Here is a 22019-nt window from a genome sequence, read left to right as displayed (position 1 = left end):
GACATCATAATGTTATTGTGCATTACAAACTCAATTAACACATAATGGCTCTAAACCTCTGAATAATTTTAGTCCACCTCTTCAAGGAAGCTCCATCTTTCACTTTATCTCCTTGTATGTTATGATGTCAGTCTTCGAGAAGGATTTTCAAGAGTGGTTGCAATGGTTTTTGGCATTTCTTTGAAGGGTTGAGTTGTAACAAGTTTACCTAAAATGAAAAGAGTGTAATGGCATAAAAGATGTAAACTTTTATCACTAAGCCACATCCCTTGGATAAACGAGCAGATAATAATGCATGCTAAATTTAACTGACCATTTTGCTGTATGATCACCTAGTAACATAGATCATAAAATCGGTTGGTCTAAAAGCTCAGCCAGGCGAAGGTGGAGATGACTTGATGAATCTTTAATTTTTATATTAACAGCTTGAACAAACAGGAAGCGGTTTAGTCTAAGATCAAGTGTGAAACAGAGAATTCGAGATGACAACTTCCCGAATCTGCATCATTTGCATGCTTTTCTCATCCAAATAGAAACCGTAAGTACCATTCCCCCTTCTTCCAAATGAAAAGATAAAATGTTTCTGTCTAGCCATGAACATAGAGAAGTCATGAACTAATATTTGTACCATTTGGTGTAAAAGTGTTGCTTATAAGGCTGAGATGGCATCTTTGTATCAGCCTAGAAAGACCAAGAAACATGCTGGTTTGAAGCACTTAGCAGTAGATACATTCACATCAAGAAGCCAATAATAAAAGTAGGTGCTATATCCTTTTCAGAATCTTTATCTTTTCGTTTCCATCCATGGTAATGGGGAAAGAAAGTTCGGATGATATGACATAAAGAAAGAAGCTGCCAAAAGCTTTTTTCTCCCATCTGTTACATCAGATTCTAGCGCTCGCCAATGACAAGAGGCTGATCCAACTTGCTGAAGAAACTTAAACCACCATGAAGTCAACCCCATTTAGTATGTAATTACCAGCTGGTTTCAAATTTGAAGCTATTGACGACATAAGGACAGAGGGAGAGCAAGAAAGACAGACATGTAATTCAAGTAAATAAACATGGATTTACCCATGAAATCTTTTCCATTACTTCTAAGGATACTCTCAAGAGCACGTGGAATACGTGCCACTCGAGGGACAAATACAACTTATGTACATGCAGGATGTACAGATTGTAAATAACTATAAGAAGACCAAAATGTCAATAAGTTATGGTCAGAAAAACCACTCATCATACATAAGAATGAGGGTAAATGACCCAGAATGGAAGCAAAGCAACTTCATACATCTTTCTTCAATCCCCCGACTAAAGTTTCTTCATCTGATCATGGCTGTTAGAGAGCGAAAAACGACTTCTTCACAAGGAATCGTAAGGCCCATGTCGTGGTTAAAGCCAAACTCCTCTTCAGCTCTTTGAAGCAAGCTCTGAAACTCAGGGTGAGCCAACCATGATATTGGGATTATGTATCTGCTTCTGTTCTCTCCAACGTACACAACAAAATGGCCTTTGGGTACATCATCAGGAAGGCTGCTTTCATCATAACCCTGTTTCTTGCCAAAACTTGAGCACCTTTTCAGAATCTGTTTGATAGCTGCTGTTTGTGGTAGTTTGTTTGATTTCTTGATAGCCATCTTGTTAGAATTAAGATTACTTGGTGGTGGGGGAAGGAACAAGGAGGCTAAAACGGAGAGAATTGGTATGAAGGTGGGGGGGAAGGATTAAGGTATGTAGAGGTATTTATAGGGGGGGAAAGCGTGGGAAGAGAGAATTTTGTGTTGAACAAAGTCATGTGCTATGTGGGAGAAATGAACAGACCAAGGATGAATTGGAGGTGACCGTATGTAAAGGCATGCAGGTTCCAATCCCAATGGGGCTTAGCCTACCCTGTTGCCTCTCCTAAGGACAACATGGGTCCATTTTTTCTCTGGTTTTCCTTCACAAGTTTTCCAGCATTTGTCTCTTCTGATACATACCTTGTTCTAAGGCTGAGAAAATTCATTATTATCTATATTCCAGTTGCCATGGTACACAATGTGTCAATGTCTCTCTCTTTCTCTCAGAAAAGTTAATAATAATAATAAAAAAACGTCCCTTTCCCTCTCTTTGATATGATTTAGGAAGTTCCAACTCCTAAACTTGACCATTGGCTTAAATTTTGAGGTATAATATAACCGAAAAAGAAAGAAAAAGTATTAAACATACTTTTTTAATTTTATTTAAATTTCAAAGATTTTTTTTCTTTTCTTTTGATCAAATTTGAAATAAATAACTCGTTTAATCTTTAAATTAAAATCAAATATATCATATTTTTAAAAATCATGCATTCAAGGTTATTTTTAAATTAATTCGTAAAATTTAAACTTAAAATCACTTAGGTGAATAGTGGTGACCAATTATGCCAACTTCTTACCAAATTCAATGATTTGATGCTATCAGCTGGCATCAGTTTTGTCTTTCTGATATGGAGAATAACGGTGCCTGTGTACCTTGGAAGTGGCAACCAAGAGATCTCCTGAGTCCTATCAAGCAAACCGTTTATGGCATTCTATTCCATCTCAAATGGAAGACCCCAGACATAGAAAGCACTACGTTTGTTACATAAATTATTACAACATACTAGTGCTTTACAGGATTTACCATAGCCCATAGATAGGTCTCAACTTGGTAGAAAAGGAACTGAACGGTGTGCTGGTTCCATTGGAACCTTTACAGGACCACCGGAGACCTGTGCACTGATCCAATCTTGATGCCTCATGGTACAATGTACATAAACATAAGATGAGGATTGTTACAGGGAACATAGGCCATGAAGGGCATTGAATGCTTGTCCCAAAGTCACGAAATGTCCAAAATTTGGTCCTTTCCTTTATATACTAGTCGTTGTTTTTCGGAGTTCGTCAAACTCAAGGAACCGATCTCCGGTAGTTTAAGGACCACAATACAAATCAAAGCAACCAGTTTTTCTTTTGTCCCACTCAACACAAAATTTTGGCCCTGCTCAGCATTTAGCTTGGCTGGGCTAAATTTGCGCTGCCTGGTGACCCTCTCTTTTGTTGCTTGGAAAGCTTCCATCAACAACAACAACAAGGCTCATGGCCCACGTAATCACAGTGTCATCGAAAGGGAAGCAAGGCAATTCTCTCCTTCTGAATCCCCCCTTCTTCCATCCAGGTTATACCAATTCTTTTTCATGGTTTCCGGCCCTACATTTCACCAACTCAAAGGGCAAAAGTAACATCACCCCTAGGTCTTATTATCCATTATCAACAAAGTTGCAAGCTGTCTCGCAAGTAAGCATACTCTGATTGCATCAACCAGCACTTAAATCTTCAGGCTTGCCAGGTTAAGGCCTAAAGGGTATGATCTGAAGCATATGGGGCACGAACTTATTGCTGCGGAGTTCATGTAGAATTCTCAAAAACACTTACGGGACTGCCCACGTGCTTCTGCCAGAAACATGAAAATTCTGAAAACCCTCAATAATCAAAGTACAGGATAGACTGGAAAATGCTTACAGCCTTTCATTCAGCTAACGTACGACATGTTTCCCATGTTTCAAGGGCCAAAAGCCGGCTTTCGAACCTACCCTGCTAGCTGCATTTGTATCCTTCTCTTTCAGATAACAGAAAACGCACGTAATCTTGCGTGCAAAACCCCGGAACAAATTTTGGCTCGTAGCTAACTTTATTACTTCTAGTGAGTGATATGACCTTAACCAGATGTGGAATTTAGAATTGGGATGGGCCCTGTGAGTGAAATAGATAGGCTATGCCATCATTTTCACTGAGGTAAAAGGGTCATCTTGATAGCTAATACCTCAATGGCTGCGAGGCCACTGGTTATGGCCTATGGGTACCTGATCAAAAACAGAAGGCAAGCATTTCTTTTTCCTGAATCAGTGACACGGCGATTGGCGACCACATCCAATGATGTTCATGTGAAGGCCATGTTACTTTTGTCGTGAAAATGCCTTAAAAAGAGACGAAGAGAAATGATTAACATAACTACGTAAGGCCGCCCAACATCACAAGTGCCAGTGACATCCTTCGTCATTGCCAACCTACTCTATTCAAACCTTCTCCCCTACCTGCATTTCTATTGCTTGCTCTTTTTTCTCTATACTCCAATATATATTCTCCCTAACAAATCTCTGGCAAAATTCATTCCTTAAGTCAGCCATTTATGTTAGTTACCGATGTTAATGAAAAAGACACATTCTGTCTCACTCAGTGTTTTATTTCTGATATTATAATTTTACGTCACATGTTTGAATACTTGACATAAAATTATGAATTGAAGAAACACTAATTAAGCGACGCAACAAATAAGAGCAAAAGGATTTCTATTCGTGTTAAAGGTGGAGTCAGTAACTATCAGATGGAGGCTTGATGATACTTTCAACTAGGACAGATACAGTTTAACACCAGACATATCTAGATCACACCATCTTCCCTGTACTATGATGATAAAACAAAAGGGTAGTTGACTCTATGATCGGATGAGGATTTTGTTTATTTATTTCTTTTGGTTCCTTGGGAAGGAATTAGGATAGAATCAATTGGGGTGTGGGGACATTAAGCTTATGTTAACTAATGGAGCAATAATGTATATCATGACTCAAAAGCTCAATCATCGAGTACTAAACTCGAATGAACAAAGGTCAAATGATTATAATCTAGTTGCTTTCAGCTTCTCTTCCTATATATTGGTCAAGTCAGACCAAAGCTTAAAGATTTCTTTATTGATACAAATCAATAGGCTCGTATATATCTGGAATGCAGGCGAGGACAAACGGATGCAATCGAACTGGAACACACACAAAATGCTTAGTTTTGAAACCCCACATGGAAGGCAGAGGTGCCCCATCAAGCTCCATTCACAAGTCCTCGAACACAATTTCAAGCAACTGAAAGTAAACGTGCTGCACTGCAGGAAACTGCACACCAAAGTCCAAAAAACATAAAGTCACGTCCAGGCTACAACACATAAACTGTTGCTCCTGACCTCATATCTTACTTCAGACAAGTTACCCCAAGTCCTTTTTAACTCCTACACCCTCGTTCATCCAAAATCAAGTCCATTTTTACAGAAGAGGAAATGTTTAGCATGCTGTAAATGTAACCTGAAACATCGTAAGCAAGACTCATAACTTCCATACTCTTGAACCATTTCTCTTCAAGATCGCTTTTAGTTCCCACTTAAATAAAGCTTACTTCCATCATCACCATTTCACATTCCATGAACAGGACTAAAATTCTGCAAGTAGTAAACAACTTCCGATTTCTTTTCAAGATGGTAATTTCCATGGGCTTCATGAATCATCATAGATGACAAATAACAATAGCAATAGGATTCCTAGGACCACCAGCAAAATATGTAATCAAGCATAAAAGACATAAGTATAACATGTGCCACAAGCCCACAACAATCAAGGAAGATTTCTTCAATAAAATAGAAAGCTGCACATATATTCTCTTTCATTTTTCAGGTTGACACAATCATCAATAGTTGTTTAAATACTTAGCTACAATCAGTGCTCTTAAGGAGCGGAAGTTACAACTAAATCTATAAAGAAGGTTGCTACAATTGATATCCACATCTTTACATCTTCTGTCACAGTTCACTTTGTCTTCCCCAATACAAACTCGACTAGTGAACTCCAACAATAACCTAATCATGATCATGTACATTCATAAGAGGAGGCCGGTTTCAATGGTTGAGGCATCCCATCAATCACACTCAACTGTCGTCTCAGCTTAACAATATGGGCTTGTACCTATCATGCAGTATAAACTGTCAAACGATATTGTCCCACAAGTTCATGAAAGATAAAAGAGTGTTTACATCAAATATCTAAATCAGACATGCATAATGGAACATAAAAGCCCGAAGTCAGGCCAAAAGCTTAAGGAGTAGACCCACATTCACAGCCAAGATAGCAGGTTACTGCACATGCCTCAACAATTTGTATAAAAATATCAGAGTACAGATAAAATATCTACAAAACAGGTAAGTGACTACACTATGGATTAAAAGATACTTCAACTTGTACATTTTGCTAGACTTTTCTGCATAAGCATATGGCATGCCTATTCATAACTAGCAGTATAATTGCAAGTATAAACACCATGAACATTTCAGAGGCTCAACCAAGCAAATTGTCAAAATGAAAAGCAACTGAGCAATACTAACCTGCTGACGAGCTGCTGCAAGTTTCAAAAGTTCATCTGCCTCTGAGAAATTCATGAACCACTGACTGAGTGGGTGATCTTTGGTATCGCCCCTTCCCCTTTCATTCATATTTTCAAATGGTACTGCAAAACAAGCAAACTGATCCTCACAGAAATTTTAATGAAAAAAAGTCCAGTAAAAAAGGCAAAAGAAGTCAATTTACCTGGAGCAGGCAAGCTAAACCCAGCAGGCAGCCGCGGCACAAGAACAGCTGGATGATTTTGCACACGAGAAAAGAAGCACTCAGAAGGATCTGGAAAAACAATCTCATTGTATGATTCCACAACAACAGGTTTTTTGGTCGACTGCGGGCCAGATTCATCTTCAGGATACAATTTCAGATGGTGGTACCTGCAAATATTGAAGCCCAGTTAGTAAACAAGGCTCCTCATCCGGTGAAGCAAGTCAGAAACCAAACAATCAACTCACAAATCCAGCTGCTTGTCACAAACGTCACTGTGGAAGAAAAGGCTAATTCCAATTTCAAATTCACCCCAACCGCACTCTGATAACTCGAAAGGTGGTGATTCAACAAGTCTTGTAGGGTTATTGAAACTGGGATGCAGTTGAAACACAACATGCTTTACCACCACTCCGAGATCTTCATTTGTTGCCCCACGCACATAAACAGTCCACTTATGGGACTGCGACCTAATTGAAGTAGATAAATCTAGTTAACATTATTCTTCCATGAGGCAAGAAAAAAGAAAATTGGTATCATGGAAAAACATACTCACTCACTAGCCTTTCGACCAAGATAAAAAGCAATAGTTCCACATACTATGGGAACACAAATTTCAATATCTTTAAGTCTCCTGTTTGCACTCTACAAATTATTATGTACAAAACAAATAATGTTATCATAATGGAGGTAGAGTTCAACAAAAATGGAAAAATCTTTCTAAGCATCTAACAAACAAAATGCCAGTTCAACATTTCCAAGCTCTTGACTTGGTCAAACTCCATAATTTTGCTTTAGCTGTAATTAGGAATAGAAAAGTTCAGCTCTTAGGGACTTCAAAACCCCACAAAAATAATGATCTCAAAAGCGTTAAAGAACTACTACTACTACTACTACGACTTCCCCAATTACTATGCAAAAGGTATAGTCTTTTTAAAAACTGTAAAAAGACCCAGAAATTTTGGAACTCTGATTTAGTAGGATATGCAGGTAAAAGCCGCCAAAAATAATTGAAGAAGATGAAAAAGAGGACCTTTTTGTCGCTATCATCAGGGGTTTTGCCGAGTTTGATGATGCGCTGTGGCTTTGAAGCAGACCCGCCATCTTCAGCTGGGGTTTCCGTAGCTGTGTGAGGCATTTCAGCAGACAGTCGAGGTGGGCTCAAAAGCCAATGAAGGGTTTAAATTCAGGTATCAGATTTGGGGATTTGCTCGATCAATTTTGAGTAGGAAATTGGGGCTTTAGATTTCTTGACAGGGAACAATGGAAGAAATTCTGGGCCTTTTCTTTTTGTTGTGCTTGCCATGTCAGCTGCCATCTTGGAAGATGTGCTGTACCTTGGAGTCGTCAAAATATCAACATCCTCATTCGTTCTCCCACTGTTCCCTAGCAAAAATGTTGGACACGTGTTGAAGGGTTGATGGATTATGAGAGTATTTGATCAATGTTTCCAGGATTATACGGCATGTTCTACATGAGTTGAAATGTCAACAATGGCATAGCGATTGCATTACAATCTAAAATGGATGAAAGGGACTTCTTGTCAACAAGTAGGAAAACAAGTTGACATGTCAACAATGGCATAGCGTTAGCATACAATCCAAGGTACTCGACTAAGAACCTGAGCTTGGAAACAAAGAATGCCCATGATGAATCTTGTCCTGAAATAGTAGTTTTGCCCGTAATCCAAGTTGTTCCTTCTTTCTTTCCTTTCCTTTACATGGGTAATCCAAGTCATCCAGCCTAAAAAGCGTAAAAAACAGTTTGAATCTTGAAAACAAATTTTCATTGTGTTTCTATATGATAAAGGGTATTATGATTTAAAGTTAAAAAATGAAGGTAGTTAGTGGTTAGGGGAGGGTGTTTGACAAAACACAATGAGATTTCTACCACTTACAAGAGAGATGGACATTTTCAACTTCATTAATACACCGAATTCGTGTTCTAATAGCACAACAATATGCATTCACACTTTATGGTCCAATTTTCAAAAGCACAACAATGGCACTAATTCAAGTTCACTGCTCTCTTCATAATGTTACACTTTCAATAAAGTATCCGTCGTCACAAACTTCCCTCTGCAGGCATTGCTTGTCCCACCTTAACAGTTCTCCCGTCTGGTCATCAAGTTTGCTACCAGGTGCCACAGGCCAACAGGCGGTAGAACAAAATAGCTAATCAGATCAGATCATATATTTGAAGCACTTAGGGCCATTACTTTGCATTGTTCATTCATGGCCAAAAGCTGAGCTTCTTTCTTGTCAAGAAGGGCAGTCAACCTCACGTTCTCTTCCATAAGCTTTTGAACTTCAGCTTCTTTCTGCATTTTCTCACCCTCAAGCTGTGTTGTCTTCGCAACTAGCCTGATTCACAATAAAATGAAGACAGACTCCTGTATAAGATTTCCAACTAAACCAGAGCTTGTGCACAAGAAAGTTATGCAAAACTAGTGTTGAATACCACCACTCCCCAGCCCATCCACCTACCCGCTCAAATGTAAAATGCAGTTTTGCATGTATTAAAATAGCTGCTGCTATCATGCACTACAATTCAAGTTCACGCTTAAACCTACATAAGCCCTAAAATTGCATACTATCCCAAAAAAAAGGGATTCCCAAATTGGGTTCCTATGTAGAATAAAGCAGAGTAAGAATAAGAAACCTACCTTCTCGCAAACACCTTATTGATGGTTGAAAAGAAATGGAAGTCCATGTTATTATTTGCCAACAAGTATAGTAATAGATAAATTACCAACAAGTGCCATATTAATACAATTTGCATGGTCTGATATGGACATATCCAAAAAAATACTGCTCATATTATTTGTTGGCTCATGCTATACACTTCAGAGAAAGGAACAAACATTCAAGAATCAAGAACAAGGGTAGTCAAGGAAATCAAAGAATCCAAGGATCATACTGACCGTTCAAAGAGCCTCTCAATGGTTTGAAATTGCTTCTCTGATGAAAGAAGAGTTTCTCTTACACTAATGAGACTGCTAACATAAGATTTCAGGGACTCAAAATCCTGCTTCACACGAGAAAGCTCGTGTTCATTCTCAGCAGCTCGTAGCCTCTGTCTAGAAGTTTCTTCAACCAAGTCCTCAACCCTCTGCCTCATTTCATTAAGAATGCTGTTTGTACCCAGAGCAAACCTTTCCATCTCTTCTAACTTTAAAGACATATTCTCAATTTGGAATGCCTTCTTTTGAATTTCTTCCTGACCTAAAGTTACCTTTTCTTTCTCAATAGCAGTTTCAGATTCAGCCATGATGACCCTTTTAACAAGAACTTCCATTACATCCGTGACCATTTGCACAGACTTGATTAATTCGCCAATATAGGCTCCATCTTGTTCATCCAAAGAACCTTGTTGTCTACTAATTCCAATCCATGTTTCTTCATCAGGACAATCAAATGAAGAAAGATCAACATTCCTTGACCAACCAGACAATGGTGTACCTTCTTTATCCACAAGCCCCACTCCTTCTAATAGTTTGATGCCGCATGATTTATGGGCTAAATCAGGAACAGCCATTACTCTTGCTTTTGATTTCAAGTAGGTCAATAATGTCGCAGTAGTTTTTACCCTTCGCCAAAGAACATCTAACTCCTTCTTTGATTCCTTCTCTGACCCCTGTATGCAAGCCTTTACCTCCATAATTTTGGCTTGTAGCACATCTACTTGGCCTTGGCGTTTTTCCATCTCCTGCTTCCACATTTCATGAGTTTCACTTAGCTTAGACTGCAGTGTTGACAAGTCAAGATCATCCTCAGCTGCCATGCCCTTTCCTAAATTATGAAGAACTAGGTAAGAGAACATCAACATTTAACAGCATAACAACTCATAATCACAACACAAACAATAAAGATGCAAATAGAACGCATCAATGTGCAAACAACAGATCACTAACTTCCAAATCACAGCATCATTATTAATGATGGTAGCAGGCAATAGCAATGTCCATATCCAGTTGAACCATTCCATTCAAACTATACTGGCTAAAGATACTATAAGAACGTCTTATATCTATCATGATAATGTTTTCCAAAGCCAGCATGAAAATTAAACAACCAGGACCACGTTTAAGCTAGCATCACTTTTTTCAAATGACTACCATGCCTCTTGTAACATCAAAAAGGTTTCGTACCCATATCTTCAAGTTAACTTTATTAAGTTTCTTTGAGCTCCCAAAAACACAAATTTGCTCCAGGAAATGTCTCAGATTGAAGAAAATAATGCCTCACACTATGCTGAATTTAGCAGAATTCCTTGACATTCTCTAGAAGACAATTTTTTTAAAATTTTTTCCTTTAAAGCGCAAAAAAATTCAGCAACATCTTTACCTTAATCAAAGCAGGAAAAAAAAAACAAATTCCACGATCTGAACCAACAAAACACTAGAAAACCAAAATGGCATAAAGATAAGCCAGAAAACTACCAAAAAGGACCCTAATTCGAATTACCCATTCGCTGATCAAACACCAAAAACACGTTAAAACAAAAATCTAACCCTAACCCATCACCAGAAAGGACAAGAAACAAAACTTACGAGCAGAAAAGCACAAAAAATTCAAGCTTGAAATGAAAAAATCTCACATTTTCATCTAAAAAGAAAAAAAAAAACAAAAACTTGTAAGGCGGGCAAGGAAAGACGAACCCAAAAAGCTTATTTTCCTCCTTTCTGGGATTGGAATAGAGCATAAGAGAGAAGATGCAGAGAAAGAGAGAACCTTGTGATTGGAGGAAATGGAAAGGAATAGGGTGTGGTTGACTGCACAAGATACTTCCAGGGCACTTAATGTTGTTGTTCGTCTTCGTTCTACCACGCGGTTCTGTAAAAGAAAAGTTTTGTTTTTTTTAACCAAGGAGACGTCTGGCAGCTAAGGCAACTTCTCTTTGGTACCTTTCTTTTTCAATAAAAATTTGTTTTTTAAATTTCATGCATAATAAACTAACCAAAAAAAAAAGAAAAAAACTTTATTTCAAAATAAATTAATAAATGTAGTTCTCTAGTTTTCTTTCTCAAATATTTTTATTTTTTATTTCTTTTGACTTATTTTGACAAAATTTTGACAAAACCCAAAATGCCCATTTTTTTAATAATGAATTTTTTATTTTTTTAGTTTTTAAATAGGGTGATTATGGAATCTGATCACAATGCCTTTTTTACCATCCTATAAAATCATTTATTATTGTATTTCATTTGAAAATGAGAACCAAGCAAAAGAAGATTAGTGAAGATATAAGATTCCATTCAGAAACAAGGAAATAGGCATTGGGAAAAGCTCTCTTGGACCTCAGAGAAAGTTTGGAAGTGTTTGTTTTTCTTTTCTCATGCATCTCACAACTATTTACCAGCTCAAAACTGTACAGGGGATGAGAGTCGTTCTATGGGTAAGATTTAGCCACAGATGAAGCAGTGAGCAGGCCAGAGAGAAGGCCAACGATGAGGGCAGTGTTGTATGTGCTTGGTTCACCCTGTTTCACATTGTTTCGAGAATCCAAGTAAGAATCATTCAGGGAGGGACCGCCAACAAGTGCTCCAAAAGCTATGTTTGGATTGGGATCGTCTGAATTCAGCCACCTGAATCCGTCTTTGCAGCCGGTGTCAGCATCCACTGGGATTGAAGCTCCCCGGTGGTGTACATATTGGGGGTAGCTACTCCCATAACCTACTAGATAGCTTATCTTCATTGGATTTGTTCCCAACACATAATCTGCCTGAAAAATAATGTTCCATAACTGGTCAGGAGAAGCACAGAGATGCAATGGTTAAATCCCAAGTTGCATACGTCCTTTCACAAATGCCTGAAGGTTTATTTTGAAGCCCTTTAAAGGGCAGTGGCTTCTAATCCATCATCCAACTGCAGTAGAGAACTTTTTATGAAATGTTGCAATTCATCCAAACTGCAGCAGGCACATTGTTCAACTTTGTTTTAATACTTTACCATCAACTTTAGTTGAATTCCTGTTTGATAGTCGAAAACAATACTGATAATAGAATTGAAATTTATTTTTGGTTTGTTTTCTGTTCCCTTCTATCTTCTATAATATCATTCTGTTGGTATAGAGAAGATACTCTTGATTCTAATGGTAACTACTGATTCAAAAGAGAATTTAACTGGCATAGGGGAATTAACGGCTTGCATTGCCACCAGTTTAGGTCTACCTGAGACATAGCAAACTTGCGAAGGTCTTCCGGCTTGTAGGAATTCCCACTGCAGTATAATGTTTCAGTCTGTGAAGTGAGCATGTAATCACTATAAATTATAGCTAGGAATGCAGAAGCCATAGGATGCTGCAGTGAGTTCCATTCTGTGATCCATATCAGGCCACCTACAATGAAAGGTTGTTTCCAACTGTAACGATAGGCTGCTGTAAACATACCATAAGATTTAAGACAATGTACAAATTAATAGTAACTTTTATATTACCAAATTAGTGCATACCCTAAATCTTAGGTGAAGGGCCCCGGGGGAGAGCCAAACACAGAACCCTATCAAATGGAAGAAGACCTAAAAACTGACATCGTGATAGGTGACCTGCATTGTATGCCAGATCTATATCCTCAACCATCCTAATGGACATACTACCATCTGTAAACCTACCACAATTCTGGTAACAGGGTAAGAGGACTCTTGCTTACGGTTTAAGCCTATGCTTGGCCTTGGATCTTTTTCGGAGTATTAAACTAGTACTATTGCTTACTATTTCTAGTTTCTGTGAAGAAGAAGCTATTGAGGTTTGAGCCTCGGCATAAGAGATAGATTATAAATATCTTAACAATATCTTGAGAGAAGTTTAAAGCTATACTTGGTTGGAAGCTTAGAACTAGACAAGGAACGAAATAGGATTGAAGCACAATTTGAGTCAATAAAATGCTTTTTCAGGTGAAACAGGTGTGGTGAAAATTACAAAGCTCAATCATTTTTTCTTTATCAAGAAGGCAAGTGATGAACGCCTAAATGGTGGCTATCTAGGAAACAAGAGATGGACTCCTAAATGGATTTGGCTATCTAGAAAAGATTGTAATTTGTAAAAATTATAATTAAAGAGGGAAGAAACTGGACTCCAGCAATGCAGCTTGCAAAGAGCACGTGCCCCCTGGCTTGAAGGTTCAACTAAACAGGAGAACCATCAAAATCATATAGGAAAGTTACCATCTGTTCTTCTCGATGTGGCTGTTGGTGAATCTGGTAGAAGACCACACATGATGGCCTCAGCTGTTTTCCTGTACATCTGAAGACATAGGTTCTCAACAGTTGACATTTCTTTGACACCAAAGAAGTTTATCCTGGACAGAAGGACCTGCAATCAACATTGCAAAAATAAGGTAACTGTCTTACCTTAACCAATGTTTTTAAGGTTATCGGGATTTGTCCCATATTTTTGTAGAACTCGGAATTCTAAGCCATTTAGTCGAACCAGTACTAATGAGATCTCTTTGCCTACTACTATATTAAGTACTTGACTAAAATAAACAGAGAAGAAAAAAGGAAAACCTCTGCATCATGATTATACCTGAGTTCCAGCAAGCTTGTCATCCCAGCTGAACCAAGTTGGACTCTCCCAATTAGCAAAATTTTTCCCATTTAGCTCAGTTACATATCTTAAGTATGATTCCTCCTGTGTAGCATGATAGAGCCACGAAGCAGCCCACAGCAGTTCATCTCCATATCTTGTGGAGTTGTAGAATTTCTGAACTTGAGGAAAACTGATGCTGTAAGAACCTCTGAAAGTATCAGCAAAGGTGAACAGTTGCCGAGCATGGGTAAGGAGTGAATTCGAGTAATCAGAGTCTATTTTCTTAAAAACCAGGGATGCTGATGCCATAGCTGCAGCTGTTTCCGCCGCAACTTCAGTTCCAGGGAAAGATGTGTTAACCTGTATTAGAGGCCTTCTCTCTGACATGGTTTCAGGTCTTTCCCAACATTTGTGGTCTACTTCCGGATCTCCCACCTACAACAGCACAGATAGAAAGATATACAACAACTTAGATGCCAAATTGCCTAAAGGTTTTTCAATACGTTGCTGTTTCCCTATCCATAATAAATCCGTTTAAAAGAATCACAACTTCAAAGTGAAAACCAGAAGAAATACACTACCTGGATATAGAGCACATTCTCAGAAGGGTGCACATTGATAAGGTAATCTGTGATCCACCTAAGCGAGTTCTGCGCATACCCCAGTTGCTTCACAGCATTCATCTGATCACCATACTCAAGAATCGCCCATGACAACACTGTAGCAGTGAATGCCATTGGAAACCCAAATTTCATTGTATCCCCAGCATCATACATTCCTTTTGATAAATCCAAATTCCCTTCGCTACCATCTTGCAGCCCTGAGTCCCCTCTCCAAGAAATCCTGTTATCCACTAACTTGCCAGCTGCAAAAGCAAATAATAAACGTAAGTACCCAGAAGAAGGGAAAAGGAAAAGGGAAGTAGAGCAACTGCAAGTTAATCAAAAGTTATATACATTTTTGTATGTCAAAGAATTGAAGAGCTATTTCAAGAGCATCAGCATATTTCTTGCTGATGGGGTGACTTGGAGGTCGGTTTTTCTTGAAGTAATGGAAGTCCCTTAAAATGGTTAGTACAGCTGTTGTTACTACAAGAGCTCCAATTATTAAAACTAGCAACCACCAAAACAAGCCCCTGGGTTTCGAAGCCTCGGCCTCCTTCCCTCCCATCCAGTCTGAGATATCCCTTCTGCTTCAGGCAAAGCTGTATTCTTCAAAAAAAAAAAGACATAGAAACGAATATCCACCACAGAAAAAAAGTAATCCGACGTTGCTATGTCAAGCCAAAGCTCCAACAAGGTAACAAAAATGGGGTTTTCAGGGTGATGATAGACACGACTGAACAATGCAAGAATCTAACGTGGAATCAGATTGAAGACAAAGTTCAAGCATCTTCTGTTCTTCTACTTATCCTATCTGGAGAAAATGCCTGATAATTTTTATGCATGAGCCGGATACGCCGTTAGACCCCTGAGATTCGGGTCGAAATGGAGGGTCGGGATGCGGCCGAAGAATGATACTCTTGTGGAGAATCGGACAACGTCGCAGGTGGAGCCAGGAGGACAAGGCGGCCTGTCGTTTGCTTCGAAAGTAAGAGGGGAAGATCTTCTTTATCTGTCGTTTTCTGAACAAAAAAAATGTCCAACTCAGCATGGATAACTAGAAAATAAACCAATCTGACGATGCCACGTGTTTCTTTAATTTGTAACGGTATGATTTACCTAATGAATAAATTTTACAAAAGATAGTGCTAAAAAAAATAAAGGTAAAATAACCCAACACCTACAACGTTTATTCATAATTATATGCATGTTTACTAGTTTTCAAAATAAATACTTCATCTTAAAATAATATTTTTCATTACATATATAAGTCTACTTATTAGTCAATTGTTAATATTTTTGTTAATTTGATAACAAGATATTATTAAAATGACATTATTAAAAATTACTAAATTATAAAAATTTTACAAAAATTTTATCTTACCACTGGTTGTCGACCACCTCACTATCAATTAACCACCCCATGACCGGATTTAATAAAAAAGTGCCAAATCTAACTGGATCGAGATCCCCATATGAGCACCTATTATGGTGCTCCTTGAAAATTTGATTGAATCTGAACCAGATTTAATTACAGGATGATCAATTGGGGGAGCATCGTTGATCGGTTTAAAAATAAAAAAGTAAAAAAAAAAGTATTTTATACATTTAAATTTAAATATTAACGTCGTTTAACTGTTTGAAATGAAATATCTATTTTACAAAATAGTTGACCCATGTATAATTATGATTAAAAGTTAAAAGTGGTAGAGTATTTTACTCAAAAAAATAATATTGTATTGTATAAGATTAATTGTTTAACATACTAGTAATTAGTAATTGGTTGAATAATAAGACAATTTAAGGGTGAACACTTGATCGGTTTAATTTTAAAAATTCAAAAATTAAATTTAAAATAAAATAATAGAATCAATAGAGGTATATTTTAAAATAATCGAAGTCGATTTTATATTCGATTAATTTGGTCGGTCTTACTATTTTTTTTAACATTTTATATTATATAAATTAAAAAAATATTTTTTAATATATAAAACATATTATATATAATAATATATGAAATATAATATTAATAATTAGTTTTTTGATTAATTTGATTGTTAAATATGAATACTGAAAATCAATAGAAATAATTGAATAAATTATATAAAGCAATAAACAAATTAAACTGAATTAACCAAATTCAATCGATTTAATTGATTTACTCGATTACAATCAATTCTTACTCATTTTTATAATTACAAATATTTTGTGAGAATATTTGTGTTAATATTGAAACTAAAGGTGTTAATTTTGAAATTAGTAAAGATATAGTTTTGATTAGAGCATGATAGGTATGATACACATAATCAACCCCGAATTTATTTAAATAATAACTAGTAAAGATCATACAAAAAAAAAAACAATATAAAGAATGTGACGGAGTTAAGGTGGTGATGGCAGTCACCCATTAGGCTTTTCAGTATTTAATTTTTTTATTACTATATGTATAAGGTTTGAGCTATATATATTCATAATCTTATATAATTATCCTTTAGCCTCCTCTCACTTAAAATCTTAAATCCACCGTTAATATTAAAGATTAATTTATTAATACTATAAGTTGCTATAACCAAGTTATAATTATTAAAACAATAGAGTAATTTATAACTAAATTAATTTTTCTCTCTTTTGATATAGTTTAATCGTGAAAAGCTACCATTAGTAAAATAAAAAAAAAGAAAGGAAAAACAATTTTTCCCCTTCTTTAAATTATGAAGTTACTAAAATGTTTATAATTTTGATTATTATGGATCTTTATTGAATTATATGAAAATTTTATTGAGATAACTTAAAAAATTCTTAAAATATTTTTTAAAAATTAAAAGCTTGAAAAACACTTAAACTATTTTAAAAAATCTAAATAAGTATTTATTCTTTTATTTTGTTCAATTAAGTTTTTATATTTTTTATTATTATCAAATAAATCTTTATAAATAATTATTGACTAATTATTACCAATTAAAATACTACTTATTGTTATATGTAACCTGTTGTTGATATGAAGAAAAAATGTCACAATACAATAAAATATTATAATAAAAGATTTTTTTATTATTTATTTTTTTGCTATTTCAAAGAAAGGAGAAGCGAAAGGAGAAGTGGGCTCCAATGGGGTAGTGCCCCAATGAAGGAAATCCAAGAAGGTGAGTGTTGTCCTCGAGTTGCAGCCCGAGAAGCCAAGTCCACCAGAAAAAGAAGAAGAAAGAAAGAAAGAAGAGGAGAAGAAGAAGGGCGGTCCGGAAGGGAAGCCCAATGGGTAGGAAAAACAAAATGGAGAAGAGAGCCAGTTTAGGCCAACGTTCCGAACTGAGATCTTGGGCTTCTATGAGACGCCAAGTGAAGTGACTCAGGAAGCAGTGATGCAGTAAGTTTCTTCATAATAAGGCATGCACCTCAGAAATACTACTACTACTTGTAAATTACAAGAGAGTTTGTAACTATGGGTAGCAGTAAGGAGGAGTGGCAAGCTGTTAAACCTTTTTAACCAGACTAAGTGTCACTGCTTCTGATGCAAGTGGAGAAAAAATGAATCAGAGCAGCCCATCCACCAAAGACCTCTGCTGGAAATAACTCAGTTTTGACTCAGTGCTTGAGATTGTTTCGGAAAGCTTTTCGGTCACAGCCTTCATTTCCTGAATTTGGAGGGATTTCTTTTGTTGCTCTGGTTTTTGTATGTCGCAACTTTCCAGCTCTTTCTCCAATTCCACAATTTCTTGAAGATTTTTGCTCATGTCTTCCTTGAGGGTGGAAGACTGCTTGACTAGTTGCAGTGCCTCCACAATTTCATCTAGTCTCTTATGGAGCCAACTAATTTGCAACTTCAAGGATTCCAAATCAGAAACACTTGTAAGCATGGACTGAAGCTCAAGTTCAGTCACATCTTCCAATTTCACTGCTTGTAGTTTTTGGATAATGCCACAGGCAATCTCCAGGAGAGATGAACGGCATTGCATTGAATTCAATAGGCTGTTGGCAACGATGTCTCCATATTTTAAAAGAACAGCTCGAAGGATAGGTGCTAGTTCTGCCTTTACTGTATACTCACCCGCTGTCGTTGGATTGGAACCAACTGCTAGAAATGTAATTGCGTTATGATTTGGAGAGTCACCGTTTGTCATATCAGTTTTAGTGGCGGCCTTGCTTTTACATCCTTTCTCCTGCTTGGGATTGCTGCTGCCTTCTCCCTCCGGCTTTGTTCTTTCCGAAGTTGCCTCTGATGCCTGATGGAGGCAAGTCAAGGGATGATTGTTACAAGCGCATAATAGAGCTACGAACAAAAATAGTAGTAATTCACTAACTTCTTTAACCTGCAAGTCTCTCATGCCAAGGGTCTGATCATGCACATGACATTGAAATTTAGCAGTAACCTATGCAGGTTAACATTTACTATCGCACAACTATAAATTGGTTATTACCATTCTTTTCGGCTATCTATCAGCCTAAGAATATTTCTATATAGCTTGGCTTTCCATGAAACTTCCATACTCTAATCCTGAAAGGCCAATTTGAATAAGCAAAATTCTAGTAGCCAATAGGAGGCTTAAACCTGACATCTGACATATGCCTTGTCCAAAGCAAAGTCATTTTAAAATGCAGATCAGCCATGTAAAGCCACACAATCCAAAATAAAATAAGGGTGCGTGGTGGTGGTGGTGGTCTCATTAGGTTTTTCTCTGGTGTTCCTTTATTGACACAAATCCATGGTCTACCTACTTTCAGGTGTAAGCTCATCATGGAGCTTGATGACATCAACATGAATTGGTTGAAGATTGAGTTACCTTGCTCTCTAGAAACTGAATTAGGCCATTCAGACAAGTTTTGGGATCTCTGGACTTCATCAGTTGACCAGCAACTTCAGCTGGAGAAACTTTAATCCCTTCTATAATCTTTTCAATATGACAAAAGAGATCATGATTAGAAATGCCAAGGTAGTTGGCTGCGAGTTGCTTGAAGGTGGAGACTGTGCAATAGGACAAGCATATGTGCTTGTCCATGCGACCTGCTCGCAACAAAGCTGGATCAATTCTGTCCTTGTAGTTGGTGGTGAAAACAATAATCCTCTCATCTCCGCAGCATGACAATAGGCCGTCAATGGCATTCAAAAGTCCCGAAAGGGTCACCTGATGGAAATGGCAACAGCACATAAAGTTTAAGAGCCTTCACCAACAAAGGGAAGAACCAAGTCATGATGATCATGAATGTACAAATTTTGGGAAAGCACGTTAATTAGTTCAAAAAGTTCCTAAATCTTTAAGAATAACTAGAAAACAAATAGATGAACACTCAAGCGGAATACAGAAACATCTCGAAACACTAAAGACACTCATCTTCAAGATCAGAATAGTTTTAAGTTTATATGCATTTTATATTGAGTGAGGGAAATCCGAATAACCTGAACATGTTGGTAACTCGCTGTTTCATCTCCTGCTTCCCGGTTCTGTAGTTTGACTGTACAGTCAATATCTTCAATGACAAGGATGGAACGATTTGACACATGAAGCAACAAATACTCGAGGGAGGAATCCGAGTTCACTGCAGATAAATTCAGGTTGTAAATATCAAAGTTCAGATGATTTGCCATGGCTGCAATCAAACTTGATTTTCCAGTTCCTGGAGGACCATAAAGCAAGTAACCACGCTTCCACACTTTTCCAATTTTCTTGTAGTACTCCTTGCCATTGATAAAGCTGTCAAGGTCCTCGATGACATCTTTCTTGAGATCTCCATCCATGGCCAGAGTATTGAATATCATGGGATGCTCTAGATTGACAGCACTCGAGCACCACCTCTCACGCCTGATGCTATGAAATTTCACCATCCGGTTCTGGTTCTTCAGCTTTCTCGCCATTGCAACCACATGAGGGAGATACTTGCTCTTCACCATCGCAGCGTGCTTCTTCTGAAAACTGAGCTCATACCACCTCGATTCAGATGTCAGTTGATTATTATTCGTGTTAACATCGGAACCGTACTTCCATTTCATGGGAACACCATGGAAGAAATCCACAATCTCCGAGTGTCTATCAAGGCCAAAAGTGAACATCCTCACATTCTCATTCTTCCCTACAGTGAGCCGTTTGGGAGAATCAGCAGCAGATGAAGCAGACAGCACATGGCTACCAAGGTATGCCATGGCGGCCTTGAAAAGATGGTTGCTTGACCCATCGTGTGACTCTTCGATAACCAAGGCGAACTCCGATGAGAAACGGCGAATGAAACTCCACAAGTACTCTCTTATTTCCTTCGGGATGAAGTCATTGAATGTGCTGCGGATAATGGTGAAAGTAGCCAACACTGACAGCGTTGATGCCATAGCAAGTCTTAGACTGTCGATTTCCTTTCACTTGCAGCGATTCTCTGGGGTCTGGGCCAATTTTTTATACAACGAGAGACGCAAAAGGAAAAGAAGCTTTCACCGCCGTCCGGTTTGTGACAGAGAAATTTCCTTGTCAAAACACATGAAGTTGAAAGAAAGGGACAGCAACGTTCCGGCTTACGTTTTTCATGTCAACACGTCTTGTTTGATAAAAAATGTAGATTAAAATAATATCTGGGTGTGACCCCATCCACGCAGGAGCCACGGTACGCCAAAATGGAATCAAGCTGATAATAAAGTAAGACCGGTATAGTCAATGGATCGGAAGGCATCGAAGGCTCCTTGCTTTGACATAAAATGGACGAAAACGATGGCCTCTTTTTAGTTTTCCAGCTGTTCTTTTTCCCCGTAATTTCCTTTTGTTACCCTGTCGCGGTCACAAAAACACTTTCTTCTTCACTTTATCCTGGGTGGAAGCTAGAGTAATTTGTTTATAAAAGTTCTTTTATCTTGCTTTTGACGTCTGCCAGCGCCTTTGATCTATGCAGAAAATATGATCTACAAGGTTTTATGAATGAACAGTGGGATTAGTTAGCAAGGGGGAGGAAGCTTAGAAGAATAAACAAGAGGATGGTTCAAATTTAATGTTGAAAAACTTACGCAGAAGAGAAAATGAATGGAAGTTGCTTGCTTAAAGCCCAAGACCTTTCAAATTTTAGATTTTGAATCTTTTTGGACTTGATTCTTGAGTTGACAAGAATCTGGGTGAAGCTAAACATCAATTATAACGTCTGTTTGTTTTAAATACTCCTCTGACATTGCCATGATCATGCCTAATAAAACAGTAAACCAGAGAAGCAGTCATACAGGAAAAGACCACAAAAGAGGCTGCCTGATCCTTGGAGAGGAATCTAATCTGTATCTGTAGTTGCAGTTGGTGGCTTATGGTTTTGGCAGCATATATACTAAAAGGAGAAATTTCAGAGACAGCAAAGAATTCCAAAACAGAGGCTAAACCTATCCAAAGTTACTAAAGTGCTACAAAGTATTGAATGGGAGAAATCAAAAGTAATGACAGATCACTCATCAATTATAAAATGCGCTTCCATGGACTGCAACAATGTTAAAAAGTATAAAGTAAAAGGGAGAAAGAGGA

General features: G+C 37.5%; 5 protein-coding genes across 8 annotated transcripts; all 5 read right to left on the bottom strand.

Annotated features, from left to right (window-relative positions):
- Positions 1050 to 1798, bottom strand: LOC18610787 (auxin-induced protein 15A). Its single transcript, XM_007046660.2, has one exon. The coding sequence runs from the start codon at positions 1635 to 1637 to the stop codon at positions 1323 to 1325; it is 315 nt and encodes a 104-aa protein (XP_007046722.2). The 5' UTR covers positions 1638 to 1798; the 3' UTR covers positions 1050 to 1322.
- LOC18610786 (transcription initiation factor TFIID subunit 14b) lies at positions 5416 to 7834 on the bottom strand. 2 transcript variants are annotated; one of them, XM_007046658.2, is made up of 6 exons: positions 7452 to 7833; positions 6975 to 7063; positions 6667 to 6888; positions 6401 to 6588; positions 6199 to 6320; positions 5416 to 5782 (listed from the first exon to the last, which is right to left on the bottom strand). In XM_007046658.2, the coding sequence occupies exons 1-6, from the start codon at positions 7554 to 7556 to the stop codon at positions 5687 to 5689; spliced, it is 822 nt and encodes a 273-aa protein (XP_007046720.1). In that variant the 5' UTR covers positions 7557 to 7833; the 3' UTR covers positions 5416 to 5686. The 2 variants fall into 2 exon arrangements, with proteins under 2 accessions (XP_007046720.1, XP_007046721.1); XM_007046659.2 differs by lacking the exon at positions 6975 to 7063 and having other exon boundaries at positions 7452 to 7834.
- On the bottom strand, positions 8302 to 11315 carry LOC18610785. 3 transcript variants are annotated; one of them, XM_007046656.2, is made up of 3 exons: positions 11079 to 11315; positions 9342 to 10209; positions 8302 to 8781 (listed from the first exon to the last, which is right to left on the bottom strand). In XM_007046656.2, the coding sequence occupies exons 2-3, from the start codon at positions 10199 to 10201 to the stop codon at positions 8607 to 8609; spliced, it is 1035 nt and encodes a 344-aa protein (XP_007046718.1). In that variant the 5' UTR covers positions 10202 to 10209; positions 11079 to 11315; the 3' UTR covers positions 8302 to 8606. The 3 variants fall into 3 exon arrangements, with proteins under 3 accessions (XP_007046718.1, XP_007046717.1, XP_017983167.1); XM_007046655.2 differs by having other exon boundaries at positions 11152 to 11314; XM_018127678.1 differs by lacking the exon at positions 11079 to 11315 and adding an exon at positions 10569 to 10709.
- LOC18610784 (endoglucanase 2) lies at positions 11625 to 15199 on the bottom strand. The gene is made up of 6 exons (XM_007046654.2): positions 14902 to 15199; positions 14527 to 14810; positions 13943 to 14380; positions 13582 to 13729; positions 12591 to 12757; positions 11625 to 12142 (listed from the first exon to the last, which is right to left on the bottom strand). The coding sequence occupies exons 1-6, from the start codon at positions 15113 to 15115 to the stop codon at positions 11810 to 11812; spliced, it is 1584 nt and encodes a 527-aa protein (XP_007046716.2). The 5' UTR covers positions 15116 to 15199; the 3' UTR covers positions 11625 to 11809.
- Positions 17590 to 21076, bottom strand: LOC18610783 (AAA-ATPase At3g50940). The gene is made up of 3 exons (XM_018127668.1): positions 19940 to 21076; positions 19326 to 19667; positions 17590 to 18767 (listed from the first exon to the last, which is right to left on the bottom strand). The coding sequence occupies exons 1-3, from the start codon at positions 20858 to 20860 to the stop codon at positions 18078 to 18080; spliced, it is 1953 nt and encodes a 650-aa protein (XP_017983157.1). The 5' UTR covers positions 20861 to 21076; the 3' UTR covers positions 17590 to 18077.

Source organism: Theobroma cacao, chromosome 1, assembly GCF_000208745.1.
Source record: "Theobroma cacao cultivar B97-61/B2 chromosome 1, Criollo_cocoa_genome_V2, whole genome shotgun sequence".
In the NCBI taxonomy this organism is placed as follows: Eukaryota; Viridiplantae; Streptophyta; class Magnoliopsida; order Malvales; family Malvaceae; genus Theobroma; species Theobroma cacao.
Note: the sequence above shows the minus strand (reverse complement) of the source record. Positions and strands in the feature narration are given on the sequence as shown.

Coding starts and splice junctions, on each gene's coding strand:
- LOC18610787 (XM_007046660.2), bottom strand. CDS start 1,637: ATGGCTATCAAGAAATCAAACAAACTACCACAAACAGCAGCTATCAAA.
- LOC18610786 (XM_007046658.2), bottom strand. CDS start 7,556: ATGCCTCACACAGCTACGGAAACCCCAGCTGAAGATGGCGGGTCTGCT. Junction 6,321..6,400: donor GTTTAGCTTGCCTGCTCCAG/GTAAATTGACTT, acceptor CTTGTTTTGCAG/TACCATTTGAAAATATGAAT. Junction 5,783..6,198: donor TTGCAGCAGCTCGTCAGCAG/GTTAGTATTGCT, acceptor ACTGCATGATAG/GTACAAGCCCATATTGTTAA.
- LOC18610785 (XM_018127678.1), bottom strand. Junction 8,782..9,341: donor ATTGAGAGGCTCTTTGAACG/GTCAGTATGATC, acceptor ATTGTGAATCAG/GCTAGTTGCGAAGACAACAC.
- LOC18610784 (XM_007046654.2), bottom strand. CDS start 15,115: ATGGGAGGGAAGGAGGCCGAGGCTTCGAAACCCAGGGGCTTGTTTTGG. Junction 13,730..13,942: donor ACAAGCTTGCTGGAACTCAG/GTATAATCATGA, acceptor TGTTGATTGCAG/GTCCTTCTGTCCAGGATAAA. Junction 12,143..12,590: donor GCAAGTTTGCTATGTCTCAG/GTAGACCTAAAC, acceptor ATTATTTTTCAG/GCAGATTATGTGTTGGGAAC.
- LOC18610783 (XM_018127668.1), bottom strand. CDS start 20,860: ATGGCATCAACGCTGTCAGTGTTGGCTACTTTCACCATTATCCGCAGC. Junction 19,668..19,939: donor CGAGTTACCAACATGTTCAG/GTTATTCGGATT, acceptor CATTTCCATCAG/GTGACCCTTTCGGGACTTTT. Junction 18,768..19,325: donor TTCAGTTTCTAGAGAGCAAG/GTAACTCAATCT, acceptor TGCCTCCATCAG/GCATCAGAGGCAACTTCGGA.